A 16,078-nucleotide genomic window follows, 5' to 3' on the forward strand; every position below is an offset into this window, starting at 1 on the left:
TTCTCAGAGGTTGGTTGCAGGATTTGCACTCCGGCCACTGTAAAACACTCCGTTCCACAAAACGCATTAAAAAACGCAAATAAAACTGAAAACCCATTATGTGGGAGTACCTCCTGTGCTGCTACCAGACGATGGGGTTGGGGCAAAGTGTTGGGGACTCCCATTCTTTGATGATAGGAGGAAATAATAATAATATTAATAATACCATTCCTTTCGTGCCATAAAGGCACATAGAGCTACCGAGGCAGTTTCATTGGCAAGGAGTACAGTCCTGGACGGGTCACTACTCTAACACAGGATCGGAGGAAAATCAAGGGGTAACCTTCCTGGGGCGGATTGCGGTGTTGTGTCGGGGTGGTGCTGAGGTGTCATCCACCAGACAGCGGTCTCCTCGGGTTAACCTGAAGCAGTCCTTTTGAGTGGGTGCCTGGAATGTCCTATCCCTAAAAGAGGATTATCACCGGTCTCTGCTATCATCTGAGCACCAGTGTCTGAACATTGGTATTGCAGCACTATGAGGTTCGGAGACCTGAGAGTGGTGAGATCATGGCGGGTGGTTACATCTATGACTGGTCTGGTCTCTCTGATGGTTACCATACCCAAGGAGATGCTGTAGCTGTGTCCACTAAGCTGACCCCAATGATAATTGAGGTAACACTGCTCAATGAACGTCTTGTTACGGCTGTGGAAATTCGCATTACACCATAAAGGGCCCGCAAGTGAGATATCTCTGTAAGTGCATGTGTAGTTAGCCCAAACCCGTTGTATAGAGGGAATTTATGTGAATCATCCGGGCTGCGACGCTTTGAGTTAGCCATTTTTCTTTTCTGTCGTTATTTTGAACCAACCACGTCTCAACCGCCATCACACAACAACCACCTTAACCACCACACCAGCTATCGTCACAAACTACAACCACGCGCCAACCTTCAGACAACAACCACAACGTCAACCCTCACCACAGAAGACCCTCCACTACCTTCGCCTTTACCTTCACAACTTCATCCCACATCATCGCTTCTACGGCCATTCCCAAACACCACCAGTCAACACCAAACGTCGTGGTCCCGGGGCCGTTTGGCAGTGAAGGCCGAACGCGTCGATCCGTGGATCAGGAATGCTACACGCCCACTTCTCCTCCGTCCAATGGGCGAGCATGAGGCGGCTTGGCCCCGCCTCCAAGCGCGTGTATGTGAAGTCCGTATATGCAAATTTTAGGATCAGGGGAGGTTCACGCCCATTTTTGCCCGACCAATGGCTGACCGGGGGGCAGCGTGGTCCCGCCTCCAATCACGTTCTGATCCTGGAATTTGCATATTCGCTTCTCCTGCCGGCTATAAAAGCGCGAGAATTACCAGGTTGAAGAGAGTGTCGTCGAGGAGTTGCTTTTGGAGACAAGGAGCGTTGCGTTAGCGGAGTTGAGTCGACTGCACGCGGTGGAGCTGCGGGCGGCTGGTCAGGGCAGGGGAGCTTGGGTCCGAGGCCAGGAGGACGGCAGTCGGCGACGCGGCTGCGGTGTGGGGGATCGCTCGTCTCGTCGCGGGACCCAATTCAGCCAGCCACTCCCCTCCCTCAGGGAATCAACAATTTCCCCTTCCCCAGCGCTGAGATAGTGCAAAGGGGGCCCCGTTCCTCCCCCACCACAAACGTGGTGCCAACAAAACCCGCCAAGGGGCACGGAGTCGGGGCACAGCAGCGCGGACATTTCGCGGCTTGCCCGCCAACGCGTCACGAGGACGCGGGTAAGACTTCCCCGATCTCGCGGACCTGGCCGCTCCTCTAGGTCCCGCGCACATTTGGCCTACGGGCCTGTCTGCCTCCTTGTCTGTGAGGGTGGCTTCTTTCTTTTGCTTTTGTGTAAATGTGTGTTCGCGCCGTCTGTGAAGTAAAACTGTGGAAGTGTTGCCGTGTGAACGCGTTAGTCGGTTGTATTACATTTGCTTTTTGTGCATAATTGTATGGCTGTAAATACATGCCTTCTGTGCTTGTCTGTGTGTGCGTGTGAATAAAATGCTTGCTTGTTGAACTGTGCCCGTTTCGCTTCATCTTTTCTCTATTGACTCTCCATCCTGCTTCACGTAAGGGGTTAGTAGTGGGTGCAACATCCCGGTAATTAATCTGAACCGTCAAGGCCGACGATAACACTGCTCGGTTATCACTGTAGCACGGAACGGACCGCTTAAGCAGTTCGTGTCCGGAGTCGGCCTGTGGCGTGGTACAATCGCCCGGTCGACCATTCGTGCAGGTACTTAGGTAGATCGAATGTGGCGAGTAACCCTATCCTGCGCGGGTGGGCAATTCGCACGATCGTGGTGAGGTTAAACCCCCACCCGTGACTAGCTCCCGGCGTTGTTCCGAGAGGGTCATGACTGAATTGTCCGTCCGGTGGGCGACGTGCCGCGATTTGAGTTACGTGGCCGTTCGCATGCCGGCGGGTGCGAATTCGCAACAGTATGATGAGACTGAGGATTTGTCACTCCTTTGGTGTCATTTCCTTGGTCTCTGTAAATGCTCTGACTGAGTCGAGTGATCTCAGTGTGAAGGAGGCATTCTATCCCTTGCTCGAGTCTGTGGTTGATGAGTGCCCAGGGCGAGAGACTCTTCTCGTCTTGGGGATTTCAGTGCATAAACTGCCACTGATAGGGATAGTTATGAGACATGTGTTGGTCGCTATGGGTTTTGAACTGTGAACCAGAACACCACTAAGCTCCTTGACTTTGAAAGAAGTGATGGACTTAGGGTGGCTGGTTCATGGTTTCAGCACCCACAGCCTCATCGCTGGACTTGGTATTCCAACACTGGTGGTGTGGCAAAGGAGATTGACCATGTGCTCGTTGATGGTTGCTGGAGGATGATTCAGAACTGCAAGGTCTACTGGAGTGCTCAGTTCTTCACTACTGACCACAGGCTTGTTGTAGCAACTCTGAAGCTGTAGCCTAAATCCAGGAGAATGGTACCATCCAAGTCTTGGCTTGATGTTGGCAAGCTGAAGGATGAGATGGTAACTGAGGAGTTTGCAAACAGGCTGAGTGGGGATTTGGGGGGGGGGGCGTCTGGGTGTTTTGGGGAATCCTGAAGAGTTGCGGAGTATCTTCAAGACTACCATCCTTGATGTTGCCGGTGGATGTCTTGGAACCCACTAACAGGCAAAGAAGAACTTTGTCTCCCAAGCAGCACAGGATACCATTGACCAGAGTCACAGGACCAGGTTTAATGGCAGAGCTGAGCTGTTCAGGAAGTTGAGGCATAAAACTGTCCGTGTGCTGAGGGCGGACAAAGACACATATGTGCGAGGAATCTGTGAAGGGGTAGAGCATTACCTGTGGTCAAGTGATTCATGTCCTACTTCCAGACGAATTTGTGCATTGTGTTCCTCCAAAACCGACCCTCGGTGTGCTGCAGTTGAAGTGGAGGGTGGTAGGCTCTTGACAGGAGTCCGAAGTGAAGGTCTGCTGGCGTTATTTACCAGACTGACCCACCAACTGTTGAGTTAGATGTCAGGGGTGTAACTTTTTCTCTTGCTGACCCTCCAATCAACTGTGAACCACCTTTGTGAGTGGAAACACAGGCTACTGTAAACCAAGTGAAAGTGGGTAAAGCTTCTGGGATGTGTGGCATCCATGCTGAACTTCTCAAGGCTGGTAGAAATGCTGTATTCGTGTCATTGCATGCAGTTATTTGCTCTGTTTGGAACACAGGCATCATCAATACTGACTGGAAGAGGGGCCTTGTTGTCCCTCTCTCAAAAGGCAAGGGTGATCGCCAGGACTGCAACAACTACCAAGGGGTGATGCTGCTCTCAGTGATTGGCAAGGCCTTTGCTTGGATAATTATTGATGGGGTTCTCCACCATCTGCTTGAACAGCCAGGCTTTACACCAAAGAGTTCAACGATTGACTGTATCCTTGCTCTTCGGGTCCTCACCAAACACAGACTAGAGTTTCAGCAGGGGCTGCTTGCATCCTATGTTGATTTCCACAAAGCGTTGGATTCAGTGAATTGGGATGTCCTCTGGAGGATTCTCGTCTTCGTGGGGTGCCACCAAAACTGATCATTCTGATTTCCGAACTCTATTCTGGTACTGAGAATGCTGTGAGGTGTTTCTATCTCTGACTTATTTCCAGTTGTTACTGGAGTTCTTCCGGGGTGTGCACTGGTCCCCACACTTTTCAGCACTTGTATGGATTGGATTCTGGAGGATGTCGGAGACATCAGGCTAGGGTGCATCATTTGGGGTACGATCAGGCTACGGTACGGTGTCAAGATCAGGCTGACCTTGATTTCGCAGATGATACAGTCACCTTTGTGGAGATGCTGGATATCCTTGGGGCTCTCAAGGCACTGAATGTGGAGGCAGTGCTGCTGGGATTATGGGTTTCCTTGGTCAAAACTAAGATCCAGGCTTTAAATGACATCTTGGATGCTGATATCTTGTGTGTACCTGTTTGTGGTGAGGATGTTGAGGTCATGGAGAGATGCACTCAGCTTCGCAGTGATATTCATGTCTACGCATATTGTGAGCCAGAGGCCAATAGACGTCTGGGTCGGGCCTGGGGAGATGCATAGGTGCAGGAGGATGAAAGTCACGCAACTATTGCTTGGTGCTTCCAGTCTTGCTCTATGGATGTGAGAGTTGGACTCTGACCAAGGATCTGAGATGAAGACTTGACTCCTTCGGTACTAGGTCTCTTTGGAGAATGCTTGGCTAACCTGACCATAATCTTTTGATGAATCTGTCACCTTTCTGTGACAGGCAGCCATGCCTGAGCAGTGATTGGCTACCTTCCTAAAATTCGAGGAATTATAATGTCATTGCCTATCGAACTGGCAGAAGAGCTGAAAGGTTTCAACATTCGTCTTTTAGATGTCTAAGCCTGGGTTTGAATCTGACCAGCTATAAACTTTCATCCTGGTGTTTCAGATGCAAGGAGCTATCCACTTGAAAGACATTAAGCTGGAGGAACCATCTGTCAGCACTGGTCGTCGGTGGATGTTAAATATCCCATGGTGTCCTTCGCGAAGAGTAGGTGACATGTCCTGCACCCTGGCCAAATTACAAATTCCTGCCACTTTCAGTCGAATGTCAGGTCTGACCAGTTGGTCCATGAAAGACACGAGCCAAAAACGATTTCCGGCCGACCACACATTATGGGATTAATCGGGGCTGTTGAAGTAGTCGTCGGCCGAAAGTAGTTGGTAGCAAAAGCATGTTAGATTCGGATTTAATTCTGAATTCAGCCCGCTGGTTGCATCATTAGTGAACTTCCACCAACTATTGCTGGCAGATGAGGCACCCGGCTTGACGTTTATCAGTGGGACAGTGCACACATTGCAAAAAAGATTCCGACTTCACATCATTTTCTGAAACAGAAATCGCCCTGTAGCACCAAATACATCAGTGAACTTATAAGAAATTTATGCACAGGTCTCCATTGTTATGTCCAGGGTTTGTCAAAACACATCTCTGTGACTTCAGTGTGTTTCACCGTTATCCGTTGAGAAGACATGGCAGTGTCCACAAAAATAACCGGGAAATTTACCGAAGTTATAATTGGTGCTTAAAGTTGTTGTTTTTTTTCAATTGAATATCACGTGAAAAATGCAATATTTCATCGTATGATCGGAGAAATGTCATTTCACAGCCAATACAACGGAACAGCAACCCGGGTTCTACTCTAACAAGTGACCAATTATCTTCTGGATGTGCAATGGTTTTTGAATTTGCATTATTTCTCTTTGTTGTAACTTTCCTATCCTTCGTTGTCATATATCTGGAGTGCTAACTCAAAACAGTCACCAAGGGTGTACATAAGGCTTTTGCGTACTTGAACCAATCGTTGTTTGACACAAATGACCATGCTGTGTATATACGGAGGGAGGTTTTAAAAATATCAAGGTTGAGGACATTTTGCTTCTTCTGATCCTTGCATTTTTCTCAGACATGCAGAATGTGCAACAAAAAGCATAACTATGCCATTTGAAGCAAAATTATTTTTGCTTTTTGAAATAGGTCCAACTCCATTCAAATGTATAAAGGTCTTCAGATTTCGACCTACAGTTAGTTGTGCTCACTATAACCTTCTCCAAAAGGGCCATACAATTGATATGTGGTTGAAATGTTCCGTGACAGCGACCACAGCTGATATAGTCAGACAGAAAGGAGCCATTGGCTGTCACACATTTTGGATGGCCTTACGGACGCTGAGCTCCCGCGGGTCTAGTGGACGGTCGTATTGCGTGACTTTCCTCCGTGGGAGGCCCGTGTGCCTGGTCCGTACAGGCCGGAGAAGCTTGCCAGAGAGAGAGCTCAATGGCAGCATTGTATGCGGGAGGCGCCCCATTCAGCGTTCTCCTTTATGGCAGCGTGTTAATATGCGAACAAAGCCACATCTGCACCCCCTTTGTAGCACATTCAGTGCGGATTTGTCCCAATTACCACAGATACTTCAAACGCCACCTAGGTCACTGCAGTGCGTTTTTGTGTCGCGCTGATCTCTCGATGATCCGTGTGGTGCATATATATCAAAAGCCTAACTATTGATGGTTTGTGCGGTGCGTTTTTGTTTCCAAATGATCTCTCGATGATCTGTGCGGTTTATTTGTATCTAGCGGCGCCGAGGTATCGACGACACCTGTGACGAATTTCGCTTTTATCAAAAGCATAAATGTGGATGTTCCATGTGGTGCATTTACATCAAAAGTCTGTGTTGATGATCCAAACTGAATTTATTATTAATTTTTAAAATCAAAAGCCGAAGTATCAATGATCCACACAGTGCACTTGCATCAATGCATGTTACGTATCAATGATCCACCCGTACACAGTGCATTTGTATCAAAAGCCATGAAAGGATCAATAATCCATACAGTGCGTTTATATCAAAAGCCGAACTATTCATGATCCACGCACTGCATTTGTATCATAAACATATGGATTGATCACATATGTGGTGCGTTTATATAAAAGCCTTCGCATCGATGATCCATGCGGTGAAAGTATCAATGATCCATACTGTGCTTCTTTGTGTTGAGCCGATCTCTCGATGATCCTCGCGGTGAAAGTATCGACGATCCATATTGTGCTTCTTTGTGTTGAGCTGATCTCTCTGATCCGTGCGGTGGTTTTATGGGTCATGCTGAGCTCTCGGTACTCCGTGCAGTGCATTTTTAAAACAATTTTTTTTTTCAATTTTTGTTTTGAATTTTTTTTTCATCTTTGAATTTGTAATTTGTTTTCCAGGGTGACCGTGATAACTCGCCTATTCTTCATGAATGACACAAATTTGGATCTTCAACCCACACCAACAAATCCCAGTAGAAGGGACACCAAGTTTAACATCCATAGTGCAAGGGCCGGCCTGCAATGCACTGATCAGATAGTTTATAGTCAAGTCGGGAATTGAACCCAGACAGCTCACAGTTGAGTGCACTTCTCCTCCATCCCATCAGATCCTGGAACGCTCGTCACGTATTCGAACCTTATCGTTTCTCTCGAATATCATTTTACCTTTCGTGTCGTTACCTTTATTAGTTATCCGTGGACTTAAGGGCATGTTTTAAAGACATTGCGAAGCAGGTATTGGAGTAAACTCTGGTGGATGTGTCGTTGTGTACTGTATTTGTGCTGTGCTTCCGTTGGTTTAACACACTCACAAACTATTTAAATCCACCTCATAACTACTCCATTCACACAAAACCAAAGTTGTTTTTCATATCAAAACAAAAGGAGTCTTCTCCAATCATTTCCTCACACTCTTTTAGGATCACTCCCCTTCACCCCCAAACTCTTCCATCTGCATTCTCACACACACATCCTTCTCCTTTAATGGGGTCGAGGTAGATTTTTGGACAGGTGCCATTCTCATGTCAATTACAGGTTACCTTTCGGGCATGAAAAGTGCACCTAGTCAAGAGACGGGACTGGTATCGCAGGTCGACCAGTCCAGGCAGGGCAGGAAGGTCACCACCTCCATGAGATCCCCAATAAGCTAACCAGGTTTTTACTGGCATCCAATAGAGGTGATCATCCTTCACAGACCATCTCAGAGGACAATGGTCCATCATGATGTTTCCCTTCAGCCGCATTTGAACCCACAGGCCGTCAGGTGCTCTCACCACAAGAGTCGCGACCACAACTTTCTCCCCAAATGGATCGGGTAATTGTGATGTGTCGGTGACGTCTACATATACATGCTCAGAAAACTTTCGTTATTCATGGGAAGCGCGACCACCGGGGCAGTAAACTTCAGATGGAGACGACACGAGTAACGCTGCGCCCTCCCGACATGTTATCCCTACTTGTCTCTGCTCGTTCAATGCACCGGGTCCTGCCCGAACATAATCCGGAGATTTGGGGTTTTTTATTTTAAAAAACTCGGCGCCAAAGTCCCGCCGAGTTCGCTCGACCTGAGTCCCACACTTGTGATTTACATGTGAAACTAACACTGTGCGCTCTTCGCGTCCGCTTTGCAGCGCATGTAAATCCTCGTGTAATACGCTTAAGCCCCGTAAGAAATTTCACCCTGCCCCTTTGTGTCGCCTCTCTGGACGCTCAGCGAGGTATTATTTAGCGGACCCTAAGATCTTAATGCGTCTCCGGGGCAACCGCCTGCTATGCCCCCGCGGAGAGATCCTAATACCTCAGTGCGGTTTGCAGACACGATATGAAACAAGCGAACGGTGTAAAGATTTCCGGAAATGGACATCTTTATAACAAAGCGCGCGCCCTCAGGGCACGCAGCACCGTGCCGGAGGGCACTGGGACCTTCGCTTTCCCAAGCATGCCCGGGGGTGGCACTTCGCATCCTTTTCGCCCCCAAAGCGACTGGCGAAGCGTGAAACGAAAACGCTAACCATCGGTGCCTTCGATATCGTTTTAATCACGTGCTCACAGCGATTTGGTTCTTCTTATGGCTGCATATCCACTCGAAAGCCTTGATTGAAACGGCGAGCAATTTACGAACACGCACGCACGCACGCGCGCGCGCACACACACATACACACACACACACACACACACGCACACACACACGCACACGCACACGCACACGCACACGCACACGTCGATACACAAGGTAATCGTGTGAAACAGTCAGGTTTGAATCCGGTTATTCCGCTGAACACACAATCAAGGTTGCAGTAAATCACATTATCGTTGACTCAAGTCATGCCGGGTGTAAATACGTGCAGAATGTCTGGATGTGCCGTTCATGCAAGTTAAAAACGAAACGATATTCGCGGTGCGAGTTCTGCGCACGAACACATCAAATGCACCTTTGCAGTGGCGCGCGCGCGCGTCCGTGTCTGGAATTGAGTGGAGCTCCTTTACTCCGCACTCTGCTGACGGGTGAGACCCCTCACGTTTAGCGACCGCTGTGTTTGCGCGCTCCGCCTAATGAGCATGAGTGTGTTGCGAGAGCTTGTTGCAGATGCTTTTTATTAAGTGTTGGTTCGTGGGTCGGCCCGAACTCTGGTGGATTGGGGGTGGGGTGCAGTTGTGGAACCGAAAATGATGCTTTTCTTACTGAAATATGCATCTTTAACCGGAGGACTTCATCAAACTGAAATTTACCTGAAACCTGGTGCATGGACCTGCAAAGATTCGTGAATGGACCGAGTCTGATTGGGTGGGTGGAAAGGCGCAGGGAAGGAAAGGGCCGGGATGGGGGGGGGGGTGAGTATGATTCAATCAGAAGAGATAGAGTACGTTCACTCGAAAGTAAAGAGTTTCTTTTAAAAATTTAAGTTAATTAATTCCTGACTTATCGGTAGCTACTTCGGGCTTCTTCACCATGGAGAGATGCCCAACTGTCTTCCTCATTTATGCAGGCCGTTTCTGAACCTGATACTGCATAGCAAAACATTACTGCTGCCATTTTTGGGTGGAGCCATCTATTTGTAACGTACACACCGGCAGTGATTGAAAAAGGGTCATCTATTTGTTACTTGTATATGGTGGACCCTCTCACCTCCCCCCCCAATGCCCTTTCCTCTCCATGATGTTCAATGTATGCCCCCTCCTCCCCCCTCCTTTCCTCCACATTTTATTCTTTTTTTCCCTCAACCCCCTTACTCTTCTCTCCTAACCCCTCTTACTTCCTATCTGGAATCTTTGCTTTGTCATATGTGGAAGGAACGCTGATTGTCGTTTTGTCCACTCATTACAATCACTGCACTCCCTGACCATGGAATTTAAAACCTCATTTTCGGTTACATGGTAGTTGTGGTTGTGTTGGTCATGGTGAATGCATATTTTGAGCCTTTTGTTCTTATGCAGAACCCCGATTGTGCTGACGGCATGTGAACAGAGCGTATATACAGTGTGAAGGTCACGGCGCTCCCCTTGCATAGTCACTCGAATGCCTTGTTGGGTCAAGTGCAGCCCCACGGAGCCGCAGCCGCATTGCGGAGGCACTGAAGTGCCGATGACGGCGCTATCGCGCTCCCACCAGGACGCTGTGGTTAACGTGTGAGGATTCACCAGTTTCGATCGGTCTCCCACTACTGATATAGCTCCCGCGGCGTGCGACCTCACCTTGAAAGTGGGTGGAGCAGTGGGCACGTTCTCATAGCTCACATTGATGGGAACCGCAAGGCCGAAGTTTGTCCATACTGCATGCGTTAACCCTTTCACGTTGGACGATGAACACTCAGTGATTTTATGCGCACTCTTTCAGCACATAGTGTTAAGTGAGTGTAATCAGATGAGTGCTTGCAAATATGATATATGTTCGCTGTGGTTCTAATTACTAATTAGTGCCCCTCTTGCGTACCTCCACAGACTACCAAGGTGATTACTACGTTCCTGGAGCCACGTACGACTTCTTCCCGCAGGGAGGGCCTGCAGGTGGTCAGGCCCAAAGTCCTGCAGAGCTTGGCTTCCTCCCTCCTCCCCCGTTGCCGCCTGCGGGCGCCATTGGCCCGGGAGAACACCATCACCATCCCGGGGGCCTTCCCGGACATGAGGCCGGTGGGTCCATGCCTCGTTTCGCTGACATGATCCCTCCTCATGCTGGAAGTGGTGGAGGCACAACAGGTGGTGGAGACACACCAAGTCCTGAGCCACCACCTGGACCACACTTGCATGGAATGGTGGCAGGACCTGGAGACGTTTATGGGGGTGCTGGGCCAAGCCCCCCGTTCCACATGACTGGACCTGGGGCACCAAATGGTTATAATGGACATCCCATGGCACATCCAGAAATGAACGAGACAGCGGTTTGGTAACATTTGGCAGCACGATGTCCTCTCTCCACGTCCATCCACAATCTTCTCCAACCCATATCTGCTCAGGCGACCCGTCTATTACACCGGCTATTCACAACTACTTGGCCAACTGCTATATATGGACCCTCGTGCAGCTTTTTAACTTATCCCTTTCATCAGTTCCATCCTGCAACGTTTCTTACAATATGTTGAGGTTGAGGAACATAGTCTCCAGTTAAACCCAGCTTTATCTCCTCTCGGTGGAATCCAAAGCTGCAGCTTTGACATTTTCTCTGGAAGATGTTATATCAGTACTGTGATGTTATCATGAGGAGTCATGGAGTTGAAGAATGCTTTGGGAAGTTGTGGCTTTGGTGCTGGAGAACCTCCTGCCTGGACTCCTTCCTCTGTTTACCCATGACAAATCGGCAGTGTTAATGGGCACGACCCTGCAAGCCCCATGATGGTGTACTTATTAAAATCCACTGTCGTAGTCACATTGTTCTGCCATGTGGAAAGGGGGGGGGGGGGGAGAGAAAGAGAGAGAGAGAGACCTTGCAGTATTACAACAAGCGCGCGCACACACAAACACGCACACAAACACACATGGTGTAAGATTCGGGAGCTGAATGCTGAACATCCCAAATAACTTGGTTCTTCAGAGACCCAAGGTATTTCTGCATCAATCATGGTTTTGTATCTAATGCGTGTAGTTTTATCACCGGATTGATGGCTCCAATGGAGACACTGGGTGGCTGCAGCACGTCCAAGTAAGGGGTGACCCAGTTAGGACCAAGTTCGAGTTCAGGCTACAACAACCACCCCACTCCAGAGGTTGGTGAAAGCAAAGTACAGAGCCAGTAGTGCTTTGATGAGCCATTTATAACCACGTTTCCGCAACCAAAGTAAAAGTAACACGGACGAGTCACGAAGGCCAGCCAAACGCCCTTTTAAAGTTTGCATTTTTACAAAGATATAAAAAGAAGATGAGTTTGTACGTGAGAGCGAACAGTTTGTTGTAAACTCGTCACATTATATTCCTAGTAGAGACAATGAAACCGAATTGAAGACTCAAAGTCGTCCTCTAATATATTTCGCTTTTATTTTGTATGTTCGTTGTTTAGATTCAGATTTATTTCGGGCCTTGGATGGAAGGTTTCAAACAAAGGGGGGTTATAGTGGAACGAGGCGGCATGCCACATCTTCCACATTGTTCGTATCCAAAACAACCCTTGCTGTGAAAACAGTATTAAAACGAAAAGAAATCTAATTTCTATTTGGAGATTTTAGTACTGATGGGAAAAGAAAACAATCGTCAAAAGTTTATATGAACTTTAATTCAGTATTTTATCTCTCCTTTCCCCCTCCCCCAATTCCGTCTCTTCCCAATGCAAAACTCTATAAATAAATAAATAAAGAAAAAGAGCTTTGCTGTGACGCTCATGAAAAGGCATTGTGAGAAATGACATCGTTTGTTGTCTTATCACGTATCACATTGTGAGACATCACGATTGCGTACCTGCTATATGCCACAGCACCTGCAAACGGCGTTTCTACACCGTTGTTGCAGTTACCGCAGGAGCAGTAATCACATGATCACTTGGTTGCGCTGTATCAAAAGCCATGCGTCGGAGGTTCCGCAAGATTTGACATGCGTCGAAGGCTCAAGGACGAACGTAATTCATGGGGATGACGTCACAAAGGACAAATGCTCACTGTTGCCTTAGCAGCGGAAAACGAGTTGGCTGCAGTGCATCGAGGGCATAATCCATTAACTTTTCCTTCAGCAATAGCAACAGAAAATGATACAACATCACCTTTGGGGAGGGCAGGGGTGGGATAACCCTCAAGGCCAAGCAACATGGCTGCGAGATCTCTGGTTCGGACTCTAAATGCAGAAATGTCAGAAATAATTTTCGGTCCGGTCTCTTCGACGTGAAGTCCTGACAATCGTACGTGTCTCAATTTGCTGTTCTGTACATTATTTTATAATATTTAACATTGTCCATACTGTACAAAAGATACGTCTGGATTTTATTTCCTTGATAGTGCTTCAGAATTTTTCCCTCTGTTGGACGCTGAAGTCCGTGTTCATTTCCCTCGCCCCCCCTCCCTCCCTGAAATGGGGTGTGGGGGGCAGATGGCGTCACCTTTGGTGTTATTCTTGGTCTGGTCAATGAATAAAACAGTCGTTGTACTTTTTGTGTGGTTTTCCATCTTGAGTCTCTGCTGGTATTTAATTCCTGGTATGGGGGTGAATGTGGGGAGTGGTGATGATCGTGGACTTTCAGAAAGGTCAAATAAGAGAAAAGACAACGAGACAAGGAGAGCTGTGATGTCACAAAGATGGCTTGGGAGGTATCCTTCGAGGTTCTGTCTTGGTTGGAGATCTGATCTATGTGAGTATTTCCTCAACCCGACAACAATACAACATCCTTCCCTTTATTTATCCTCTCAACTCCACCCTCACATGTATGTTGGTTCCCTCGATGTGTTTGCATTTTTAATTTACCAATGTTCTTTTACTTTTATGTAATCGCTCCTCACTCCATGTTACGTCTCGTGAAGTATTTGTGTATTACGCTCTCTTTATATATATTTTTTTCTCTTCACATTCAGACCAGAACAGTCATGTATTTTTTTTTCAGAATATGATGATGGAATTCACAACAGTACAATTCCTCGGGTTCATCCTGGCTTCTCAGAGCGAGGTGTTCCAATCGTACTTGGTTTACTGCACTGGTCGAGCAAATACCTCTGCCAGAACAGTTTACGTTTTGTATTCTACTGGTATGCCGGATCTCCATCTCAAAATTAACCCAAAATCCAATCGGCTTGTTTTTGTCACCTCCCAACTCATCCACCAAGCTTTGTCCGAACTGCCCCCAACTTTTTGAAATAAAATGCTATATATCGTTTTTGGCCCAATCTCTCAATGATGAAGAATCACTTTTAAAACTATAGTGGATCTGGATCTTCATCAAAATCTAACCAATTTGTCATTGTCACATGCCTATGTTGACCTCAAAAATAATTGGTGGTTGAATTCAGTGACCTGATATGCAAATCCTGTCCAAATTTCAAGTCAATCAGATGAAAATTGAGGATTTTAGAAATTTTCCCTCAGTTGACCTTTGGCCTATATTGACCTCAAAAATAATTGATGGTTGAATTCACTGACCAGATCTACAAATCCTCTGCAGCTTTCAAATCAATCGGATTAAAATTAATGATTTTAGAAACTTGATAAAGTTGTTGACCTTTTGGCCTATTAGTCCAGTCAATCTATTGTGAAAAAGGCCAAACCTCAAATTGCAAAATAAATTATTTTAATTGTAATGAATACCTTAAATATTGTTGAATTTCATACTAAAAATGTGGATAAATCGACATCGTGGAATATTTTGAAATCTACCCTTTATGTAGGGTAAATGGGATATTTCAGTAAGTCATTAATTCAAATTTCAACAAGAAAAAGAGCAATCAGATTGCAGACCCTCATCAGGACTTGTTTTGTGTAGTGTTTGTGTAGTTTTGTGGAGTGCATTTTTGTGGCATTTGTGGCCTGGTGTGTTACCTAATTGCCACTTTATAATTGCTGGCAATGATGACCTGGTACCAAAATGTCCTGCTTTGATGCAACCCCATTTTGATTGGACTTCTGACCCTGACCCATGACGTTTTGCATAATTATTCAATTGAATTTAGAATGGGATTAAAATAAATTCAATTCAAATCAAATGGAAGACCAAATAGGTACAGTCCTGCATTGGAGTAATCATAAGGAACCAAAACAAGCAAAAAGAAAATATGACGTCATCAGTGGGAACCTGGATAGGATTCGCATTTCAGCTGCTACTCCTCTACCCTCAAATCCATCCAGGCACAGCCAAGTGAGCCGAATAAAAAAAAAAAAAAGAACCCTGATCAAATTTTTTAAATCATTTTGGCTGCCAGACCTTGTGTCTGATCAAGTTGAAATTTAAAATATGTATTTATTATCACTACGAGATCATAATTGTGAAGTTCCACATCGATTGATTAAGCGGTTCCAGAAAAAACATTATTTAATATTATCTTCAATCCGATATGACTGCCAAACCATGTGACCTATCAATGATTCCTGAACAAACTTGTACACCCATGGCTTGGGGAACATTTGTGTGAAGTTTCCCCTCGATCTGTCCAGCTGTCTGGAGAAGAAGACAAAAATAGGTTCGAGGGTAAATCCAATATGGCTGCTAAACCATGTGACCTGTGACGTCAGATGTGTGAACCTTTTGTTCCTCATGGAAAGGCAGTCATACGTGTAAAGTTTCGCTTTGATCTGTTCAGCCACTTCAGAGAATATTTTTGAAGGTTTTTTTTTAACAATATGGCTGCCGAATCACATGACCGATGACATCATCAAATTTTTTTCTGTTGACAATTTTATCCCGAGAAGACCCTCAAAATTTGACCATTCATACTAATCAGATGTAACGTTCTACTATCAGTTTTAGAAATTTGTCCTATGTTGACCTTTTGACCTTAAAATTAATTGGTTGTTGAATTCAGTGACATGATTTGCAAATTCTCTTCAAATTTCATGTCAATCGAATTAAAATTGAGGATTTTAGAAATTTGGCCTATGTTGACCTTCAGGTCGATGTTGACCTTTTGGCCTATAGTGACCTCAAAATTAATAGGTGGTTGAATTCAGTGACCTGATATGCAAATGGTATTCAAATTCCTAGTCAATTGGATGAAAATTGACAATTTTAGAAATCTGGCCTATGTTGACCTTTTGACCTATGTTGACCTCAATAGATTTGGTGCTTTAATTAAGAAAGCTGATATGCAATGGTCTTCAAATTCTAAATCAATTGGATCA

General features: G+C 46.2%; 1 protein-coding gene across 4 annotated transcripts in view; it reads left to right on the plus strand.

Annotated features, from left to right (window-relative positions):
* The window catches only part of LHX5 (LIM homeobox 5), a 121,094-nt gene extending 107,687 nt beyond the window's left edge, over window positions 1-13,407 (plus strand). For all 4 annotated transcript variants that reach the window (XM_085879256.1, XM_085879252.1, XM_085879253.1 and 1 more), the window contains one exon: window positions 10,781-13,407. In XM_085879256.1, the coding sequence (XP_085735382.1) occupies window positions 10,781-11,226 (446 nt within the window). In that variant the 3' untranslated portion in view covers window positions 11,227-13,407. The remainder of the gene's footprint in view (window positions 1-10,780) is intronic.
* The last annotated feature ends 2,671 nt before the right edge of the window (window positions 13,408-16,078 follow it).

Source organism: Eptatretus burgeri, chromosome 4 (genome assembly GCF_056783735.1).
Source record: "Eptatretus burgeri isolate ZD-2024b chromosome 4, Ebu_testis_v1, whole genome shotgun sequence".
Taxonomy (NCBI): domain Eukaryota; kingdom Metazoa; phylum Chordata; class Myxini; order Myxiniformes; family Myxinidae; genus Eptatretus; species Eptatretus burgeri.